This window comes from Pipistrellus hanaki (assembly GCF_964339955.1).
Source record: "Pipistrellus hanaki genome assembly, chromosome: 12".
Taxonomy (NCBI): Eukaryota; Metazoa; Chordata; class Mammalia; order Chiroptera; family Vespertilionidae; genus Pipistrellus; species Pipistrellus hanaki.
Window position 1 is genome coordinate 55,684,325 of NC_140514.1, and position 17,604 is coordinate 55,701,928.

Below are 17,604 nucleotides of genomic sequence, written 5' to 3' on the forward strand. Positions count from 1 at the left end.
CTTTTAAAGGTTGGCTGGCTTTCATTGTTGGATTGCTCAGAAAAATGTTGAGAAATTTAATTTTAAAAATTCTGTAAACATTTATGCTGGTATATATATAATTAGATGAGTGGATAGTGAAATCTTTTATAGGCCCCCGGGGTTGAGTTTGAATATGTTAACTGCTGCGTGGAGACATCTTTAGCTTTTACCAGGGTTAGAATCATTGTGTGTCCTTTTCTGGCAACAAGACCAGGCGGAGGAGAAGAAGTGCCTGTGAGCTCATGAGTGAAAACTTCCAGAGCTTTTCCTGTCCTTAAGAATTCTTTCAAGATTTAGTTTTTATTTTTGTATTCCTTTTAAAACAAACGGAAGAACAACGCCATTAAGTCCAAGCAACACATTAAGTAGGCTCTGCATGGGATGGACAAACTGAAACAGCACTGAGGAGGCCAGAGGACCAAGCATTTGGCCAGAATGCCCTTTTCCAAACCTAACCAGGATTTTGTCTGTCCTTCAAAATCACCTTGGAATGATTTTTTTAGTTGGAGATATTTTTCAATCAGGATCTGGTGCCAGGCCAAGAAAGGAAGTTTTGGCTTTATTTGTCATGCTCAATTTTCCACAAGATTCTATAGCAAAAGTTGGTGCTAGATTGGATGTGGTGTGAGGGGGAAGAGAGAGGACACAGGATGGTTTCTTATTTTTGTCATTCTTTTGGCCAGAACTAAGTGATGCTCTATTTATTGAATAGGGATGAACAGAAATGAGAAGCTACTTTGGAAGCTACTAACGGTGACCCACTCAAGGAAGAAGGGGAGGAGGAGTGGTTATGTGTAATAAGTCACATCAGGGAAGGCGTAATAAATTCAGGGAAATAATGACAACTTCGAATTAAGCATGTGAACATCCCAGGGAGACAGGAAGTGGTATTGAGGGAGCCTAGATTTCAACTGCACTCTGTGGACACTGAGTCCAGCCTATGGAACCCACGTAGATTCCTGTACCATCGCTACTGCATGAGTCCTGGCAGAATCTTAGTTATATGTGAGCTTGACTTAGTTCTTAACCTAGAAGTTATGTTGAGTCAAACACTGGTCTGGCCAAGAGAGTGAGTAGCAATTTTGTCTCATAAGAGAGCCAGGGAAACCTGGGTGGCCCTCAGTGATTTCCTGGGGTAAAGGAGCATGAGTTTCAGGGTTTCAATTTGCCTATTACCTGGTAAAGCGATCTGTGTGCTTCCCTTGAACTTTCTCGGTGGTTGATTGCTACCTTAGATAGAAAATTGAAAAATGGCCTTGCCCCGAGACTGCTACTACAGCTTCTAGGGCAGGGGCCTCCAACCAAGGCCCGCGGGCCACATGCAGCCCCCAGGGGAGTCTGATCCTGCCCGCCAGGTTTTTTGGGCAGTGAGCGCAGCCGAGGTGTTACAGTAGGGATTAGTAGTTCATATAGTCCGGCCCTCCAGCTCTCTGAGGGACCGTGATCTGGCCCCCACTTTAAAAAGTTTGAGGACCCCTGTTCTAGGGGGTAGGATGCACATTGTTTCAAAGACCCCAGTAGGGCTTGTTCCAATTATTGAGATTAACCCATCTGTTTTATCTGCTTTAAAAATCCTGTTTGTAGCTTAGTCACATTGGGGAACCAGGGTCATTTATATCTACAGCTATGTGTGGGAAGGAAGAGTAGCGATTTGTTTTATCAAAAATTAATTTTTTTCACCCTTTAGGTAGGACAGTGTTTAGGGGGCTGGCTCATTTCCCTTTCCCCGGGGGAGGGGGAAGGCTATTTATAACCCCCGCAGGTTAGATTGGTTAACTAGTTTCTCCTGGGGCAGGCCTTGTTATAAAGAACAAACCGTTCCCTTTTCCTTCCTGATGCCAGGAGCAAGGAGATTTTTCTCCGCTCTTCACCATGAGAACCCAGTTGAACTCCTGGAGGTGAAACTTTGGCTGGCTCCCCCGGATTTTTAAACTTGGACTTGTCCACTCTAAGCCTCCAACAATTCGTCAATTAAACTTCAGGTTTTCTGACCCTGGCACTGATCACGTGGAGGTGGCTAACCAGGGGGCTGTGATTCTCTGTATTTGCCTGTCAGTCTTCTCAATTTGAGGGAAAGAGGTTTGCCTTTTGACCTCATTTCTCGGGTATATCTAAGAAGAGTTACTAATTTTGTTTGTTCTGCTTTTTAGCAGATACGATGGAGTGATGACGTCCCAAGACCCTTACCTGTTGGTTAATGGATTTGTTCAAGAACCTTAATGATAAATGATTCCATTCACTGGGAAGACATATTGATTCTAAATTTATATGTATCTACTGAATTTGCCTGTAGCCTCATATAAAGCCAGGCTGACAAGATTAAAGGAAAAACTTGTGAAATCCATCAGCTTTTAATACCAACAGATCGCACACTAGTCAGATCAAATGGATCCCTCAAAAGAAAGAAAATAGAAAATGAGAGAAGTGTAACTATGGAACTTGAGCTGATGGACTTGACTTCATGATGTCTGGAAATGACATATTTCTTTCAAGTGCACATGGAACACCGACCAAGGCAACACCCACATGGACATGAGGCTGGCTGGCCCCAGTGTATACTCAAAGGATTTGGATCTGACTGACAACATTGTCTTTAACTACAATGCAATTAAGCTAGAAAACAAAGCCAATAAGATATTAAAAATTCATTCGCTTGAAATCATCATAATAAAAGGCTAGTATGTGTAAGGTTTGAGGCGCAGGAAACTGACCACCAAGGAGTTTTAAAGTAAAGTTTATTCCCCAGTAATGAGCGGGACTCATTACAGAGGTAGAGAAATCAGAATTGAAGGAGTTGGGAGGGGGGATGGACCCAGCCCGGCTGCCACCTGGACATGGAGGATCAGCAGCACGTGGCTGGTCTGGGGGTCTTTTTAAGGGGAGGAACAGGAGAGGGTTGGACCCAGGGCAGAACAGGAAGGGGTGGGCTCCAGGACACTTTGGCAGGCGCTGATTGATGGCTCAATGTCTTGGAGATGTCTCTGTGACAGATGCCAGTAATGTCATAACTCCACCCACCAGTTGGGAGGAGGGAGAACCTTATAGTATGTAAATGGTCATCATGCTGTGATGCCATAATGACTGATCAGCAGTGACCTGAAGTTGTGTGGCACCTTGCCAGGCCTAGAGACCTCAGGCTGCACCCCTGTCCTAGTGCTGGACTGGGGGACCTGAGGCTGCGCCCCTGCCCCAGCGGGGCTTGACAAGGGTAGGGCCAGCCATGTCTGGGTTTCACCTAATGGGAGTGAGGCTGGCTGGGTCTGGGTCTGGTGTGATTTCAAGGCACGTGCAGATGAGTGGGGACTTGACTCTGGGTCCTGTGGTGTGCCCTAGACTGACAGGAGGATCTGACTGACCACATTGTCTTTAACTACAATGCAATTAAGCTAGAAAACAAAGCCAATAAGATAATATTAAAAATTCATTCGCTTGAAATCATCATAATAAAAGGCTAGTATGTGTAAGGTTTGAGGCGCAGGAAACTGACCACTAAGGAGTTTTAAAGTAAAGTTTATTTTACTTTAAAAGTAAGACAGGAGAGAGATTTTCATATACATTTTACTAATTTTCTTTCATCTCTGACACTTCTATTATAGAGAAAGGGCAAATAGCAATATTAAATATTTCCTCTAATTCCCTTTTAATGTGCATGAATTTTGTGCAGTGGGCCATTAGTTTAATAATACTTATAATCAACTCATGAGTCAAAGGAGAAATTATAATTGAAATTAGAATCTTTCATCACATCCAACTTTTGGGATATGGTACTTGGAAGGTGACAAGGAAGGGAGGGGGGTTTGGGAGCTGAAGTTGAGCAGCCATCAGGGGGATTGTAGTTTGTTACTTCTTCAGGAGACAGTCTGGGCAGATGTCCTAGTAAGGTGTCTTATAAGTATTTTTCCCAAGCTTGTAAAACATGCTTAGAGCAAAAACAATGAAGAGTTCAAAAAAGGCCTATTTGAAGGGATGTGGGAGGAAGGGAGCATTGTATTAACTATTCCTGAGTTGTAAGACCAGCAGGGAGGGGAGTATGCAAGAATGTAGCTTTGAGAGTAGCTTAGCTTGTCTTTTGAAATTTGAACAGAGAACCTGTTTGAACCAGAGGAGCTGACAATCTTGGGGTTTAATTACCAGTTACTTCTTATAAATTGCAAAAGACCATAGTAAAGAAAAAGAAAGGCCTTTTTTTACATCTCTATAGAGTCCACTTATATGAGGCACCTGGAATAGTCAAGTTTATGAAGATGGAAAGTAGAATGTCAGGTTCCAGGGGCAAGGGGCGCGAGAGGGAAGTGGTATTTAATGGGACAGTTTCAGTTTTGGAAGATGGAAATTTTTGAAAATGGATGATGGTGATGGTGCACAAACTGCTGAACTGTACCCCCAAAATGATTAAAATGGCAGATATTTTATTATGTGTATCTTGCCATTAATTTAAAAAAGTTGCAAGGATTCCAAAGGAGGAAATGAAATTACTGATGTGCAGTTGTTTTCATTGTCCATACACTGCTCTCCTGAGCTGGTGCTTCCTGCTAAGCCCAGGGGTTTTGTTACCTGTGATTCCAAATGGGGATGCATTTCAGAGACTATTTGCAAAATTATGTATCATTTTTCTGAGAAAGAACAAACAAGCTTCCATTAGGACAGCTTTTTTCAGATCTTCAACAAGTATGCCACAAGACTTTTCAAAACATGCAATACCTGACTATTTAGTTAGGGGCCTTGACCTCTTTTCCCTTAGATTGCAAAAAAAAAAAAAAGTGACAACAGCCATCAGCCAACACAATAGCCTTTTGGTGTGAATGAATAAAAATCATACTTTTTGTTTTAGAGCAACAAAAAATATTTGTTGGTGTGCAGCAGAATTTTAGAAATTGGTTTACGGGTGCCAAGGGATGAAAAGGGCTGAAAATCACTGCATTAGATGGTCAGAGGGGTCTGCAACCCACAGAAGTATAAGAGCCATTCTGAGTGGACCCTTCTCATCCTGCCCACCCCCACGCCCCAGCTCTGCAAACCCGCAGGCTGTGACCAGGTGCTTCCTCCCAGTAATGCCCAGCCCTTCACTGGCCTTCCCCTCCTTCCCACCTTCCTGGTCCCCTCTCCCCGCCCCAACACCACTTTTCACTTCATTCACTCAGTGACTTAAATGCGGTGTGAAGAATAAGCTTAAATCTTATTGAAGCCCTGGGGCAGGGTTTGATTTTTTAAAGATTGGGAGGCTCTGAGATCCACTGGACTTCAGGGCTTTCCCTCTTACTCTTCATGGCATGGAGACACTGAACAGGTGCAGCCCTAGCTCAGGGACTGGACCAGAAGGCTCAGTCCTGTAACCTGAAATAATGTTCAACTCGGCTTCCTTGCTGGAGTTACATCCTGCACTCAGTGTGGCCCGAATTTAACCACAGGAAGACCCCTACTGACTCCGCGGTGCCTGGGGAGGCCAGTTCCTGGGAGGCTCCACCAGGATAACAGACGGGCCTCTCAGATGACGCTCAACTTTGCAAACATCCGGTGACAAAGCTGCGGCCAGCTTAACTGTCATCCAAATGCACCCTGAGACTTCTTAACAAACAAAATGCTTTTATTGCTATTTTTAATGAAATGCACTTTCAGGCACTTGCATAAGCCGTATAAAAAGGCATTTATATTCGTTGTTTGCACGCTTCCTTTCTGGTCACAGAAAGTGGGCAGAAAAGAGCAGCCGAAACAAAGCACAGCAGAGGCCACCTGTGCCAGGTTAGGAGGAGGAGAGGGACCCTCCCGGCACCGGACAGGCGGGACCCGGTTAGTAGTCATCGTAGTTGACGCTGGCTCCGTGCCGGAAGCTGTCGGGGCTCCGGGGGCCGATGGCGGCGTCCTCGTCGTAGTGACGGTGGTGGTCGTCGTAGTAGTCGTGTCCGTTCCGGCCTCTGCTCTGCCAGTAGGCGACATCGTCTTCAAATTTCTGGGAAGAAGGAGGAGCACCGTGGAGAGCGGGTTTAAGGACTCACGTCTGGCCATGTCTCTCCCCCGGCTTTCTCTGTGTGGTTTCCCTTCAATGGTTAACACCCTGGCTAACAATGAGTCCTTGTTAGAGCATTGCTGTGCTTCTGGTCTTGCTATTAGAATCTTATAGGATCCTCCTTTATTATGGTTTTGTCATCAGACATTATTTTAGCCATTTCCCCATGTTGAACTCGTAATACCCATTCTTATGAACTGCAAATACTGGTCATCAAAGAAATGCCAAGTGCTGGAAGATGATACAGCATTTTCATCCATCAAATAAGTAAAAAAATTAAAATTTTCAGTGAGAATAACAGATGCTGCTGCAGATGTGAGAAAATTGGGACCCTCACCCATGACTTACAGGAATATGGGTTTGGCATTACTTAACGACCCTTGAACGTAATTCTGTTATTGCCCAGTAACTGCCCTGCACAGAACGCAATACCAAGTGAGAAACAAGCTACACACCAAGACGCCAATAATAGCACCGGCCTTTTAGGTTGTGAATGTTAAGTAGTTAATTCACACAAGGACTAGAATAATTCCTGGCACAGAGTTTGGCTATAAGTGTTTAGCTATTTGCACAACAAAAAAATTATATTTGAGTAGCAAAAAGATAAAAGGGGAACAGCTGACATGTCCAACGGCTGGGAATGAGAAAGAAATTATGATATGGCTACAGGCTTGCATTGTATGCAGCTATTAAAAATGGTCTCTTTAGGTCCTGGTTGATTTTATCATAGGATTCTTTGTTTTATTGTTCTTGGATTATATGAGTTCTCTCTACATTTTGGATATTAGCTCCATATCAGAGGTATTGTTTGCAAATATATTCTACCATTCAGTTGGTTGCCTTTTATTTTGTTGATGGTTTCTTTTGCTGTGCAGAAGCATTGTAGTTTGATGTAGTCCCATTTGTTTATTTTAGTTTTGTTTCCTAATAAACTTAATTTAAATCTGATGCTACTAAAGAGTTTAATTTGTTTTCACCTATTGCATTATTTTATATACACCCTTGGTTCACAATATGAATCCTGAGTCCGTTAGGAAAAACACTTCCATCTGCCCTGCTGGAGATGCCGCCCTCCCTTCCCTCCCTGGCTGTGGTGGAGGGCTGAGTGCTCCCTGACCAGGGTGGAGGGCTGAGTGCTCCCTGGCTGAGATGATGGGCTGAGTGCTCCCTGGCCGTGGTGGAGGGCTGAGTGCTCCCTGCACTAGCCCCGCGCAGCCCTGGCCACCATGCAGAGCTCTGTGCAGCACTACCCCACTTCCACCGCGCTGGCTTACCTGGCCCTGGCCCCAGCTGGGAGTGCTTGGTTAAAAACGCGGTTCTTTCTGTAATGTGGTGAATTGCCCACTCTCCCTACCTGGGCTCGTGAACCGAACCATCTTTTCCTGCAAATGCACTGACAGATTCTCCCCAAGACATTTTCAGACCCCTTTCTCTTTAAACGAAAGTTTCATCTCCTTCCATTGGCCTCGTGGGTCTTCCCATTGGCCTGGGTGTTTCTGACATTTTTTGAGGGAAAGCTGAAATGTTTTTGGGAGGTTGTGAGTTACTTTAAGGACACCCAGGCAAAGCAGTGGGAACTGTCCCCTGGAAGATCTGACTCTGCTGAATCTAAGTTCCAGCCAGTCTGGGCGCTGCCTTCTCTGGAATTTGGCTTCCCACTTGGACCCAGTGTGATGGAAAATTCCCGCTGCTGCCCTCATATCGATGCTCACGTAACCTGTAACCGATGCCTGGATGGCCTTGGCAGTGGGGGATGTGGTAGTGGGGGAAGGATACTTCTGGAGTGAATAATGGAGCCTAAATTTCTGTGCCATTCCCCCCCACCCCCTGCTATTACCCCCGCCCGGCACTGCAGAAAGCCAGGCCGCGGGAGCGGGTACCCACCGCCTCGTCGAAGCCCATGTAGAGGAACTGCTGGTACCACTGCTGCACCTCCGGCCGGGTCCGGTCCCACAGCTGCCGGCGCTGGCGCCTCAGGCTGCCGAGGAAGCTTTTAGCCTTGCTCTCAATCACAGCCACATCGGTTTTCTTTGGAGCGGACGCTGAAACGGGTGAGTCCCACCCCAAGGCACAGAGATGACCTCTCTTCTCATTAGGGGATCACTTTTATACCCCCCATCAGTGCTCCCCGGGAAGACGGTGCTGGCCCAGCCTCACATGTACGTGAGGTTAGTGAGCGCTCCTGTTTGGGAACAGTCATGTAACAGGGCGTGGGCTGGCCTTCACCTCTCAGGCCCGGGGTGGAATGAAGGCAGCTCACTCTCCGCAGCCTCTCACCACGCAGGGACCAGGCCTCGTGCGGAGGTGGGCTACTGCTGGGCTCTGCACTGGGAGGTACAGTTGTCTGGTGCATACACACCGTGCGTGCAGGCAGGCGAGCACTGGGCTTGTTAGGACACTGGGGAGTGGAAAGAACCAGAGCGATGAGCCTGAGGGGCCAGACCAGGCCCAACCTCCAGTGCTCATGGCAGATCGCTACAGTGCACCGTGCCCCCTTGGGCGCCACCTCGGGCCTCGTGCCAGCCAGCCGAGTTGGGAGGGTCTGGTGCTGGCTGGGCCGTGCTTCTTTCTGTCTTCTTGTGGGGCTGCAGCTGTGTAGAAGGCAGCTCCTCGGCAGGTGTGCCAGGGGGCGCTCTGCACCGGGTCTGCCCTGCTGGCTGGCTGGGCCTGGCCCTCCTACACGGTGGGCCTGAGTGTCCCTGTCCCGGGCTGATGTGAAGGCTGCCAGGGAACGGGAGTGGGTGCCCTCTGTGTTCCTTGTCACGTGGACAAACACCAGGGGGTTGTTTTCACTCTTGTTCACGTCTTTTCCCTTGAGGCCTGCCACACTGTTGTGTACACGGCAGGGCTGCATATGAATTTCTTGGCTTGCAATGAATAAAAGTTGAGGATCTACACCCCGGACTTGTGGCCATTCTGGCGGTTTCTTCTCCAGCCCCACCTCTGTCTGTTGGCCCTGTGAGTTGTCTGTGGGGTTGTCCGTGGGGACAGGCTGGCTGCCCAGCCAGGGGAGGAAGCCCTCTGAGGCAGCTCCGATACTGAGGAGAGACCCAGGCCACAGGAGCGGCTGGGTATCCTGGGAAAGATGCCCAGGAGCCCTGATTCTGAGAGGGGTTCCCGAAGGGTGAGTGCTGGAGGCAATTTAAGCCTGCTAGATTCCCCACTAACTCAGAGAGACAAGAGTAAGTTATTTCCGAAAGCCAAGGTCCGGAAACAGCCCAAGTGCTCATCAGTAGATAAGTGGATAAAAAAGCCGTGGTACATTTACTCCATGGAATACTATGCAGCAGGGAAAAGAAGAAGCTCTTACCCTTTGAAACAGCATGGAGTGACCTGGGGAGTATTGTGCTAAGTGAAATAAGCCAGTCAGAGAAAGATAAGTATCACATGATCGCACTCATATGTGGGATCAAATAAAATAAACTGATGATTAAAATAGACTTAGAGACAATGAAGCATGGAACGGACTGACATATTTCAGAGGGAAGAGTGGGGGAAGAGATTAACCAAAGAACTTGTTTGCATATATGTGTAACCCATGGACACAGATAATAATGTGATGAAGCCTGGGTAGGAGAAAGGAGCAGGATGGAGGGGGTTAATGAGAGAGAGGAAGGGGGACATCTGTAATACTTTCATAGTATTGTATTTGATATAAAGATAAATTTTTAAAAAGAACAAGTGGTCCTAGTCAGTTTGGCTCAGTGGATAGAGCGTTGGCCTGTGGACTCAAGGGTCCTGGTTCGATTCCAGGCAAGGGCACATGTCTGGGTTGCGGGTTTGATCCCCAGTATGCAGGAGGCAGCCAATCAATGATTATCTCTCATCATTAATATTTCTATCTCTCTCTCCCTTCTCTGAAATCAATATATATATATATATATATATATATATATATATATATATATATATATATTTTTTTTTTTTTTTTTTAAAGGAATAAGTGATTAAATGTTCACATCAGAAATGTGGCAGTTAATTTTACAGGTGAGATGAAAAATCCGAGAGAGAAATGCCCTTCACAAGAGCACAGCACTGGCCCAATGGCCGCCGGATGGCGATGGCGGATGGCGATGGTAGATGGCCCAGGCTGCTGTGGCTCCCAGGCTGCTCTGCAGCACTCTGCTGCTGTCCACATTCGCTCAGCGTGTGAGTAAGAAGAAGCTTTTGGGTTGACCCTCCCCACAATAGCTGACTGGAGATGGACCACCAGGACCGTACAATAGGTGCACATCCACCGGCTGAGCTTTGCTGGACTTTACAATGCGCTCTGACGGGTCCACGGCCCCAACACAAACAGCAGCAATTCACACTGCAGCACGGCCTCTTTTAGCTCTGAGTCCACACTGACAGCTTTCAGAAAAACAGCCTCCAAACACTCCTGGCAAAAATACTTAACTAATAAAATATCACACCGCCCGCCCACAGGACAAGCTCTTCAGGCCTGCTAACCTTTTAAGGACCAAACACTTCTGAGTGGCCCGACATGACACTCAGGTGAGCACGTTCAGCGTGGCCATTGCATTTTAACCCCTTACCCACTGGGGTGTATTTACCTTCCCGCTTCTGAAGCATCAGCTTGAGTGTATTTCCACGCGTGGTGCCTGAGGAATGGAAATAGAGACCAGGGTCAGCGTGGCTGTACTCTTTAACACCTCAAATGCAAAAGTCAGTTGGAAAAACCCACTACGTGTGCCCATCTTGATTTGGCAACTTGATTGTAGCACACACACTGCTTTGGGCTCGTTGTGTTCCCTGTTGTGCAGAAAAAGCAGTTCAGGCTGCCCATGGCCCAGACTAAGGCAATGACTTTAAGGCAATGACATTATGACATGAGCTAGTCCCTGGAGAGTGGCCTTGCTCTGTCAGCCATTACGTCCTATTCTGAGGGCCACCTGCCCTCGGTCCCTCCCGGCAGACTTCCTCTCTGCGTGGTACAGTGGGTGGGAGTGTCCCCCACTCTAAATTCTCCGGCACCGGAAACCTCCGTGTTGAACTCATCTGGAAACACGGTGTTTGCAGACATAATGAGTAGAGCTCTCGAGGTGCTATCACACTGAGCCTAGGGTGGGCTCTGCACCCCGAGACCTGTCCTCACAGGAAGGGGAGACGATGCAGAGAAGGCCGTCAGAGGACAGCAGCAGAAAGGGAGCTAAGCTGCCACACGCCCTGCCTTCACCCTCTCCCAGCCCAGCCCAGCCCAGCCCAGCTGAGTAGCTTGTCCTGCTACCTCAGAGTCAGGCCTTCCTTACACCATTCGCTCTGACTTTTATTCACCTCTAAGCATGTTTCTAATCAGCCCGAGCATTTCAATGGAAAACAACATGTCTGGCCTGACGGAACGCCCTCCACATGCGGGCAGTCAGCGCCTCCGGTCCCTCAGCGCACCTGTAAGTAGAAGGCCTGGCCTCTGCAGGGAAACAAAACCCTGGGGAAGCCAGCCTCAGAGTAGGGAGCTGAGTAGTTTGGTCCCAGCATGGAGACAGCCTGGAGGTGGGGTGCCCTTTCTGGGCAGGTACTTGCCTCCTCCTCATGGACAGGCCCCGATGCCAGGCTTCTTTCGGAAAGGGTGCAGTTTTCTGGGGAAAGGAGCCATAGCTTTTTCCAGACTCTCAGAAGTGTCTGGGACCCCAGTGAGATTAAGAACCCCTGCATAGAGAAGTTACCAGGTAGGTGAGGGGGAAAACTCATTTGTAGGGAAAGGTCACAAACTGGCCGCCCACAGCTGGCTTTTCCTGCAGGTGTGCTCTATTGGCATGCCCAATGCTACGGAAGTTCAATCCGAACACCTCTGGGCCCAAGTCCCTCGACACCCCTGGTCCCCAAACAGCCACTCCTACTCCCCCCTCCAAGCATTTGAACGTAGTGGTACCCAGCTGTCAGTAGGTGTGCCAGTGGGGGAGCCGGTTCGGAAGAGTCTCTAGAGACCACACTGAAGGACTGGGGTGCAGGCGGGGTGCCCCCGCATCTTCCATAGGAGGCGGGGCCTGCGGGACAGCAGCCTCTGGAAGAACCCGGGGCTTTCCCGGTCTGTGCGCGTCAGTCTACAGTGACGGACTGTTTAAGACGCAATTGCCCCTGAAGGCTGCGTGAACTGCTGGGCGGCATCTGCAGAGGGAAGCCATCATCCGGTCCTGTTTCGGCCCCACTCGGACCGGACCGCCCTCTGCTCAGCACAGGGCCCTTCCACAGAGCACAGGGACCGGAGGGGAGAGGGTGAAGGCAGGGCGCAAACACGTGTTACCTGAGAAACAGTAAAGGAATTTAGATGTTTCACCTAGAGCCGTGGTCGGCAAACTGGGGCTCACGAGCCACATGCGGCTCTTTGGCCCTTGAGTGTGGCTCTTCCACAAAATACCACGGCCTGAGTGAGTCTATTTTGAAGAAGTGGTGTTAGAAGAAGTTTAAGTTTAAAAAATTTGGCTCTGAAGAGAAATTTCAATTGTTGTCCTGTTGGTATTTGGCTCTGTTGACGAATGAGTTTGCCGACCACCCTAGGTCCTAGAGAAATGGAACTCCTGGGGCCACGGGTCATGCATTCGGACGGGAAGTAAGGTTTCCAACAGCTGCACCGCCAAGCAGCCTGGTCCAGGTCACAGCACGAGCCGCTGAGCAGACGTGAGCAGAGAGGAGCGCTTGAGGGGATGACTTTTAGACGCAGTCACCCGTCCTCATTGGCTCGTACTCCCTTTAAACAAGGAAATCAGTGGAAACACTTCCTAAAGCCGGAAGGTATGCTCCTTGGCGGAACATCAGCATCCATTACTGTCCTAACATTTGTTATTTCCAACAGCTCACACGGAATTAAGTCCCTCCACGGCTTGCCTTCTGTAAAAGCGCTGAGCAGTTAATGGATGGGATGTGGTCTCATATTGGAATAGACACGAGGCGTAAGCATTTGCCAGGAGGCTGCAGTGTCTCGCAGCAAATGTGTCACCACTGCTCCAGACTGCTGCTGTCCTCTGACAGCCTCCTCGGCCATGCAACTGAGAGGCATGGCTGTCCCTGAGTTATGAATTGTCAGTGTCGCTGCCATGCCAATTACTATACACCATGAGACCGGACGCCACACTAAATTTGTTTGAAGAAAAAAAACAAAGAACAAGTGAATAACCATGATTATTTTCTGAGTATAGATTTTTATTTTTACCCCCATGCTATCAGTTCCTATTTCTAAGCTCTGATAATTGGCACTTGTGAATTTTTGAAATTTAGTGACATGGCATAGATCTCCCAGCAGGTTCAGGATTGCAAGATGTCTCTTTGTTCAATTCACAAAGTGATCAAGAGGGGCGATGATCTTTTTTTTTTTTTTCTAGTAAATGTTTCTGAGTGTCACAAAGAGCCAGCGAGGGGACTCTACCTAGATAAAAAGGTTTCCATTTTATGTCCTCGGAAAGTTCCCATCGAGCTCACTGATGTTACTGTAACGGTCAGCACTCCTCTCACTGTGTGGGTATGATGAAGTAGAACGCAGCCTGAGGAGCAATGACGGGCTTACAGCCAGTGCTCGCCCTCTTTGCTGGGATGCGCTTCTTACAAAGGGAGGAGCAAAGGGCTGCACGAGGCAGACCAATGATGTAACGGGAATTGTTGGTCCGTGCCCCGCCCCCCGTGGCTGTGATGGGAACGGCAGTCACCCTCCCCACTTGAACAGGCCCCGCTCTTCTAAGGACCCAGCGCCAACCCTCCCACTGGGCTGGACAGCACGCCTCCCGCCCTCCCCGGGGCCTCGGTTTCCCCACCTGCTCTGAGTGAGTAAAATGCAGAAGCGAGCCACCCAGGGGTCTTCCCCTCCCAGCACAAGTGCCGGCTGGTCTGGGGCGGGAAAAGCACCAGCCTCGGTCTTAGGCAAGCGGCCCACACCCTCCAGCCCCTCAGAAGAGCTGTGAGCCTCACAGCGCCTGCCTCGCTCAGCACTCCCGCAGGCAGGAGCCTCCAGGGAGACGGAGGGGCACAGGGCAGCTGGGGTGTCCAGACAATGTGTGCTATTTCAGACTGCCTCTTAGGGTGGGCTCTGCCGCCCCCCGGGTCCGGATGTCTGCACCCCCCAGATGGCTTCATTTTGGGAGTATGTGGGAAGGTGCACATTTTATAGGGAGCATCTCATTGGGAATTCTCACGCCACTCGCTGAGGGCTCCATGAAGCAGAAAGCAGGAGCATTTCTCCTTTGGAAGCCGGTCCCGTATGAATGTGAGGCCAGCTCAGCCTGGAGGAGAGGGCGCACCACCCATTGACTCAAGCTTCTGGGGACCCTTCCCCGCCTTAGTCCTGGAACACTTCCTGCCCCTCCAGGACCTCTCGCCCTCCTTGTCCCCGAGGTCATCACGGGTCTGAGGCCCTGCCCTTGACCCTGGTACTCTGCTGGCCTGGCCAAGCCACCACTTGCCATTGTGGGAGTGCAAAGCCCAACACGCCCATCACCCTTTACCCTCGCTCAGACTGACAATGGGTCCTGTGCCCCCACTCCGTGCCATCTCCCTCCCTGGCATCGCCCCACTTACATGGGCCCACACACAGCAGCAGGAACAGCACCAGCGCAGTGGCAGCCAGGACGGCGGGCCGCACCGAGGAGGCCATGCTGCACCCGGGCAGGAGGGACGCGCTGGGCTGGCCGAGGGAGGACTGGCGGGAGAGCTGAGGGCGGGAGAGCTGAGGCCAGGAGGGCGGGCGTGGCCTGTGTCCTTTTGGGGAGGGACCGAAGGCAGTGGCGCCGTGCCAGGGGGGCAGCGGGCCAAGCAGAGGCTCTGAGCTCTCTGGCCTCTGGCCTCTGGCCGGGATGCTCAAGATGCAGGCGCCACCGAGGACCTGGCAGGACGCGGCGGGCAGGCCAGGACCCCCGGGAAGGATGGGAGGTGGATTGCCAACTCCCACCCAGGCCTCCCCTCTCCCCTCGTCCCTCTGGCCACAGCCTGGTTGCTGGCTGCTGTGCTGTCCGTTCCCTCCGCACTGTTGGCTCGGAAAGAGGCCTCTGGAATTTCCTTAATTCCCAAGCTGCACTTAAAGATGCCTCTGGCAGCGTGTGCTTGGGATGCTTTGAAAGACTCCACAGTCCGGGTCCAGAGCCGCATCCAGGAAAACATCGTCCCCCACCCCCCACCCCGGCCGCTGGAACAGAGGGCCTTTCAGAACCCAGGGCTGGTGAGCTGTAGGTGTCCGCAGACCAGAGTGCCCACTGCGTGCCCTGTGGCCCACGCACAAGGGACACTGAAGGAGGCCCAGCCAGGCCTGCGCAGATGCCAGGTACGAGGAACCTCAGGGGTGAGGGGAAACAAGACCAACTTGCCCCCCCGCTGACCTCTGGTGTCACCTCATTAGCCCCCTAGGCCTGTGGGGACCCTTCCCTCGAGGACAGCGGTCGCCAACCGGTGGCCCATGAGGTCCGAAAGGCTGGCGACCACTGCGCTAGGACCTGCTCCGAACCCAGGGGATTGTCTCTTTCGTTTGCCTCTTGCTGGCTTTTCGCACCTTCGGGCTGCGGGCCCACTGTCCACCAGGTCGCTGCCTCCTCGCAGGCAGGGGGCGCTCTCCAGCAGGCCGCCGGGAGGAGAGTGTTACAAGGACGAATGGTGGCGGGTGCAGGACAGGTGTGCAGTGGTCTGACAGAACCATAAGAACTTGGGCTGCACTGGATTCCAGAGAGAAACAGAAAGATGAGGCTACCCATCAAATGATTGTAGGGAAATCTTATAAGTCTTTGGAGAAACTCGAGTAGGGGTCAGATTAAGAAAGAGAAAAAAAAAGAAAAAAAAAAAACCCAACCAGAAAATGCAATGGACATACTTTTGCCCAAGGACAAGAAATCCATTATTAGGAAGAAAATCAAAGCAAATAGAAAGTTGAAATTCTGTTTGAATTGGTTTAGAACATACATTGAAGACATGAATTATAATCTTTTATTTGACTTGTGGAGACCTTTGCGTCAAATCTCCACCACAATTTGCTTCTCATATAACATTTAAAAACTTGCCTCTTAGCTAGGATCTGATCGGAATTGAGGTCGTGGAGCAGAGGACAGCAGCCCCCTCCCTGCCTGGTTTCTTCTCCCATCATTGGGAGCAGCCCAGAGCCTGCCCTCTGCCCAGCTCCCGGATACACTTGAAAATGCAGCGGCAATTTCAGTTTTTGTTAATTCAGAGCCCAATGGGGGATAGGGGTGAGGGAATGTCTGCTTTAATCGACTCATATAGGATTTGATGATAAAGTAAACATTGAATCCTAGTTTTTAATGGCCCATATAAAAATGCTTTGATTACTGTTTCATTGGTGAATTGGTAACACAAATCAAAGGTCCTACAGAAAATTATTTTAAAACTAGAGGCCTGGTGCACGAAATTTGTGCACGGAGCGGGGGTGGAGGGGTAGTGGTGTCCCTCAGCCTGGCCTGCACATTCTCCAATCTGGGACCCCTCTCACAATCCAGGACTGCTGGCTCCCAACTGCTCCCCTGCCTGCCTTCCTGATTGTCCCTAACCGCTTCTGCCTGCCAGCCTGATAACCCCCTAACCACTCCCATGCCAGCCTGATTGATGTCTAACTGCTCCCCTGCCAGCCTGTTTGCCCCCAACTTCCCTCCTAACTACCCTCCCCTGCAGGGTTGATCTCCCCCAACTGCCCTTCTTTGCAGGGTTGATCACCCCCAACTACCCTTCCTTGCAGGCCTGGTCCCTCTCAACTGTCTTCCCTTGCAGGCCTAGTCCCTCCCAACTGCCCTCCCCTGCTGGCCATCTTGTGTCCCCATGGGGGCAGCCATCTTTGACTACTATTGTGTGTTGGAGTGATGGTCAATTTGCATATTACTCTTTTATTAGATAAAATTATTAGATAGGATAGAGGTCTGGTACATGGGTGGGCAGCTGGTTTTCTCTGAAGAGTGTCCCAGATCAGGGTGGGGGTTCCCTTAGGCAGCCTGGGCGAAGGGTCTGTGATGGTTTGCAGGCCAGCCCCAGCCCCAGCTGACCCAAGTGAAGGCCCTGGTATCTGGAATTTATTTACCTTCTACAATTGAAACTTTGTAGCCTGGAGTGGAGCCAAGTCTTCTGCTTGCTCCATGGCTACTGCTATTTCTGTTTGGATTTGCTTACCTTTTATCATTGAAACTTTGTAGCCTTGAGTGGAGGCTGAGGCCAGCAAGGGCAGGCAGAAATCTTGGCTTCTTTCATTGTCAGAGAAACCCAAGCCTCCCCCCTGCTCTCTGTGCTGCAGCCATCTTGGTTGGGTTAATTTGCATACTTGCTCTCATTGGCTGTTGGGCATGGCTGTTGGGTGTGTCTTCTGTGTATAGCAGAGGTATGGTCAATTTGCATATTACTCTTGTGTTAGATAAGATAATACAGAAAAATGTGGAGATCAAACACATGGTATAATGATCAAGAAACAGCATTATCAACATTCCAAGAGTCCCTGTCCCCTCCCAGACCCTCCCACCCCATATGCACTCTTTTAAAAACATTTTATTGGTATTTTATTTTCATTTACTTAAAAAACACCTTCATGAAATAAAGATTATGGTTACCAACAGGAAGACACTAATTAATAAAAAAGAAGGGTTAATCAGAGGATCCAAGATGGCTGCTCG

At 49.7% G+C, this 17,604-nt stretch overlaps 1 protein-coding gene across 1 annotated transcript; it reads right to left on the bottom strand.

Moving 5' to 3' along the window:
• Window positions 1–5,589: 5,589 nt before the first annotated feature.
• Window positions 5,590–14,929, bottom strand: ECRG4 (ECRG4 augurin precursor). Its single transcript, XM_084901135.1, has 4 exons — window positions 14,531–14,929; window positions 10,582–10,629; window positions 7,910–8,067; window positions 5,590–5,968 (listed from the first exon to the last, which is right to left on the bottom strand). The coding sequence occupies exons 1-4, from the start codon at window positions 14,604–14,606 to the stop codon at window positions 5,810–5,812; spliced, it is 441 nt and encodes a 146-aa protein (XP_084757261.1). The 5' UTR covers window positions 14,607–14,929; the 3' UTR covers window positions 5,590–5,809.
• Between the last annotated feature and the right edge of the window lie 2,675 nt (window positions 14,930–17,604).

Excerpts from the sequence above, each read along its gene's own strand:
- ECRG4 (XM_084901135.1), bottom strand. The coding sequence starts at position 14,606 with ATGGCCTCCTCGGTGCGGCCCGCCGTCCTGGCTGCCACTGCGCTGGTG. Across the intron at positions 8,068-10,581 it reads GATGCTTCAGAAGCGGGAAG|CGTCCGCTCCAAAGAAAACC; the intron begins GTAAATACACCC and ends CACCCGTTTCAG. Across the intron at positions 5,969-7,909 it reads ACATGGGCTTCGACGAGGCG|AAATTTGAAGACGATGTCGC; the intron begins GTGGGTACCCGC and ends CCTTCTTCCCAG.